Source organism: Montipora capricornis, chromosome 5 (genome assembly GCF_036669925.1).
Source record: "Montipora capricornis isolate CH-2021 chromosome 5, ASM3666992v2, whole genome shotgun sequence".
Lineage (NCBI taxonomy): Eukaryota > Metazoa > Cnidaria > Anthozoa > Scleractinia > Acroporidae > Montipora > Montipora capricornis.
In genome coordinates this window covers 26,794,478-26,799,285 of record NC_090887.1, presented here as the reverse complement: position 1 = coordinate 26,799,285, position 4,808 = coordinate 26,794,478, and the positions used below count along the sequence as shown (strand labels likewise).

Genomic DNA, 4,808 nt, shown 5'->3' with positions numbered 1-4,808 from the left:
GAACTCGTTGCTTTCGATCGGACAAATAAGATGCGAACCAGTCCAAGGCTGAAGCAGTAATTCCAAAATCATTTTCAAGGACATTAAGGAGAATCTGATGGTCTATAGACCGTATTCATAAATGGCGGCCGCGCGGAACAGCCTGGTTTCGATTACATGAGAACGAGGCTTGGTAGGCCAGCTAAAACTTACAGCGCACTTAGATTTGTATGATATTAAAGTTTCGAGGCGATAAATGTTACGCAAAAATATCCTGAAATCTTTATTTCTAGAAGGATAGTAGCGGAAAAGATTCTACTAGTCTCTGTAGGGGATAACTTTGGTCGACAGGACCTTTTTCTCCTTGGAGTTCGGCTGAGAGATGCCAACACATTGCTGCGTTCCGCTCTGCACGAAGAAGGATAAGCGAGACCAAGATACGGGCGAAAAAGTTTCCTTCTTTTGTTTGCCAGATGATGTAAACCTAAGAAAACAGTAGCTCCATGCTATAAGAAGAGATGTGGGGCCGAATTTTTCTATAAAGGAAGGAACCAGAGTTTGCTCGAGGCATTTTAAGGCTGAAGATTTAAAGAGGAGTCTTAACAACAAGGTTAGGCCCAAACCAGGAGCTGTGCCGAGTATCTTTGCGTGGAAGCGAAGTACTCCTCGCAAACGACCACCACCAACTCCACGCTTCACGGCTACAACTGTGGCAAAGAATTTAGAGTCAGAATTTAGCGAGGTTAGGCATTTGGTGAACGAAAGCAGCGAAGCTGTTTGCAACAATTCATCCCAAACAAATATGGGTGGCGCCACGTCTGTTCCGGAAACAGCGGAAATAGAGACTGTCACACCGGACCGAGTATCTAACTCTGATTTTCTCGAGAAATCTGAGAAAGATTTATTAATATCTGAGCTGCAAGAGAAACTATCCGCACTTCACGTGGAAAATGAAGATCTAGAGGACTTGGTTTTGAAATTGAAAAAGAAAGTTGCCGATCTGGAGCAGATATATGAGCAACTCGAGGCGCAGTTGTTTTCATTGGAAAACATCAAGTCAAATGACTCGCTCGTAGCATTTTATACTGGATTTCCTAACTATCAGACCATGATGGCCCTGTACGACTATTTCGATCCTGGCGCCGGGGGAGAAAACATCAAGTACTGGTTGTCCGGAAAAGATATTGCTGACAGTGCAAAGGCTGTGAAACAAGGGCGACCAAGGTCTCTAAAACCAGTAGACGAGTTTTTTTTTGTCATTTTGTAGGCTAAGACAAGGTTTTGCTGAATTACATTTGGCTCATCTTTTTAATGTTTCTCAGCCAACTGTAAGCAGAGTTTTCATTTCTTGGATTAACTATATGTATATGAAACTTGGCCATATAAATGTTTGGCCTTCCAGAAAACTAGTAGACGAGACAATGCCTCTGTACTTTAAGGCAAAGTATCCAAGCACAAGGGTCATCATTGACTGTACGGAGGTGCGATGTGAAATGCCTAGTAGCCTTCTTCTAAATAGTGAATCGTTTAGCTCGTATAAACACCATATCACTTTAAAGGCACTGGTGGGAATTTTTCCTAAAGGGTTTTTTACATTTATTGGGCAACTTTACACTGGGAGCATATCTGACAGGGAAATAGTAGAGCGAAGTGGATTCTTGAACCTTCCCTTTTCAAATGGTTACTCTGTAATGGCAGATAAGGGCTTTACTATTGAAGACATTCTTCCCCTTGTTGTTTCCTTAAATATTCCTCCTTTCCTGGGAATGTCTGATCAGATGTCAGCCGAAGATGTGATTGCAACACAGGAAATTGCTAGCTTAAGAATCCATGTTGAGAGGGCTATCAATAAGGTGAAGAATTTTCTGATATTTGATGGGGTTATTCCATTGAGTCTTTTTGGGGTAGTGAATCCAATGTGGTGTGTGTGTGCCATTTTGTGCAACATGCAGGACCCCATCATCAGTGCATAATCCTTTCACTCCCAAGATCGGATTAGTAATTCTCCTTTCTAGCTGCTAGACATTCCCTTTTATATTACTTAAGAGAATTTGAGTTTGATCAAAATAACACCATCTGAGTGATAGGTTTATTCATTCTCATCACCTGGCTGCTGAATAGTGAATTGATATTATAAGGAGAAGTTACATACTAATCACTTCTGGGAGTGAAAGAGTTAAATTGATCTTGATTTCATTGTGACAAGTAAATTTTCTGGTTAAAATGCCAACCAGGCGGGGGATAGAGATGAATATATGTAAAATATTTCAACTGAAAACAGTAAAGGAAAATATTATATTCTACATATAAACAGATCAAAATTTAACCACAACAATGTACCCAAAATTAACATATAAATTTGCAAGATGGGTAAATCAGTCTCCTTTGTGTGTATCCTTTTCTAAAGAGATGTTATGAAGAAAAATATGGTGCTCAGTTGAAAAATTTTTGTTTTGTTTTTTGTAACCTGTCCTAACAAATGATTGTATGCAAATTTTAACTGGAATCATTCTTGTCAGAGTTCCCACAATTCCAGTTTTGATTCTATGTACATAATCTAAATGACAATTCTTTGACTTTCTTAGTTCAGGCTAAGGTCTTTATGTAAGCTATTATATTGAAAATTGAAAAATAAGGTTCTTATCATTGTTTTCAAAAGGATTACACAATATACTTCTTATCATATTTACATGAAATTATGTAACTTCAACTCTCCTCAACTTTTAAAGCTCCAATATAATCACAGAAATTCTCCTCACCACTGTAGGTTCCCTACATGTGTTGTAGTTGTCAGTTGTGAGAGGTTCTTTGAAAAACCAAGCCAATTAATTTTGTCTTTGGTGATCAATCCCTTTATTCTCATGATTTGGGCTTGTTTAAGTATTACACTGCCAGGAGAAAATAGATGGTGATCACTACATGTATGTTGAAGCTTTAAAGGCTTCACTGGTTCATAATTATTTTTGACCAAGCAGTAAGCTAAACCTACAATTATGTACATGTATATAAATAAAAGGCACTTGCAGTGCCTAGCATTTGTTTACATAATGACTGATTAGCATTTTGCAAATTCACTAGCCGCAGTTTTGATAAAATAGGTAAAGAAATAGGTTTCAAGCTTTTGTTTCAGAGTTGCCCAGTAGGCGGCGTCAAAAGGGATTCTCTCCACTGAAATTCCCTTCTTTGTGTAGACAATGAAGTCACACCATGAGGCTCCACTAGCACCCATCTGGCCTTGCACTTGAGTGTAATAGGAATGATTCCTTTTAAGTCTGCATTGTCCATTAACAGCCTCACAAAAAAAGTTTGGATCCTGACATGCTTCCAGTGGAGTGACTTGATACTTTGTCTCTGGACACTTCACTTCAGCAAGTCCAAAATGATTTCGACAGCCAAAATCAACAACTCTGCCATCTGGTGAGGCTCCAAGAAATGGCATATCCAAACAAACAACAAAACCACTCTTGAGAACCTTTACTGGGGTCTTTCGGGTAAACATAATTTTCTCATATTGTTCAATGGCAATGGGTTCATTTTTAATACCGTGCTCGACATACCTTGAGGTGAACGGCTTCGGATTGATGAGGTCAGCTGCAAATTTTTCATGATTCCTTTGCCTTTTTGAGATTAAGTCAAATTTTGAAGCAGTAAATCTAAATTTACGTTCCTTCTTCCACTGCTCAGATGATGACTGGTCTCTTGTGGCTTCCTCAATATTGTTTATCATGGCCTCATCCACAACAAGGGAAGTAAGAAGTGCTTTTTCAGCAACATCTAAATTGTTAGGCAAAACAAAATCACTGCGCGAGTCCAGAGGAAACCTGGGATAGGTAAGTTCAGTGTCTGCGCTGACATTGTCTCTTGGCATGGATGAAATATCCACAGTAGCCACGAAGATCGCCTCAGTGTGACTCAACTGATAACTACAAAATGACCCAATCTGGCTTTCTCCAACTTTGGTTTCCACACAACTGTTAATGGAAGAATCATCTCTTTCCATTAGTGGTAGGCCCATTTGGGGGTTTATTGGCTTTAGGGCCTTTTTAAGTTTCATTTCGGCCTCAACATCATGTTGGGGATTAGTTCTTGTATCATAAAAGAGACATTTCACTCCCTCTCTGCTCTTAGTTTCAGCAAGTTTAGTTTTGGAAATGGTGACTTCCATTACCGGTTGGGCAGATATTTTGTCACCACGACCCTTTTTGTGCCACTTTTGGAGCTGGGAAGTGCATGCAAGATCCGGCTGCTCATCATCATCCTGGCATAAATCATCGGTTGATTTACTGTCAAATAAACTAAACTTGCATGCTTTAAACATCAATGCCAGAACATGGTTACAGTAACCAACTTTGCCAGCTTTACATGAACAGGTGGCTTGAATGACTTGGCCTGACACAATACACATAGCAAAACGAAGAGCATGGGGGGCCTCGCTCTTCTTGAAACTGTGATAGCACTTTGCCTTGAAATAAAAGAACCTTTGATCATTGTTTGCCTCAATCTCCTTCGAGTACTCGTCCTCCAGAAAGGTTTTAGCTTTCCTTAAATTGGTCGGAATTGAATGATGCTCAGCACTTGCAACTCTTTTTCCAGAATTTGCCACGTGCTGGTTCATTTCAGCTCTTGTGAAAGAAGGCATACTTTCAAGCGACATCCCCCAGCCATCGCTCGGATATTTCACACTTGACGAAGGAGCGGTGTCTTCTGAAATGTTCGAGACCCTTGCCTTTCTTTTCGTGTAGATTTCATCGGGATCAGGATCGATCACCATCTTTTCTCTTCCACTTTTAATATACTCGTCGACACTGCAAAGTAGTCGATAAGGAATT

The 4,808-nt window shown here is 39.9% G+C and overlaps 1 protein-coding gene and 1 pseudogene across 1 annotated transcript in view; one reads left to right on the top strand and one right to left on the bottom strand.

Annotated features, from left to right (window-relative positions):
- Window positions 1–781: 781 nt before the first annotated feature.
- On the top strand, window positions 782–1,952 carry LOC138048601 (uncharacterized; annotated as a pseudogene).
- Window positions 1,953–2,979: 1,027 nt separating this feature from the next.
- The window catches only part of LOC138048600 (uncharacterized), a 2,087-nt gene continuing 258 nt past the window's right edge, over window positions 2,980–4,808 (bottom strand). The window contains exon 2 of the mRNA XM_068894770.1: window positions 2,980–4,784. Coding sequence (XP_068750871.1) covers window positions 3,035–4,784 — 1,750 coding nt within the window. The 3' untranslated portion in view covers window positions 2,980–3,034. The remainder of the gene's footprint in view (window positions 4,785–4,808) is intronic.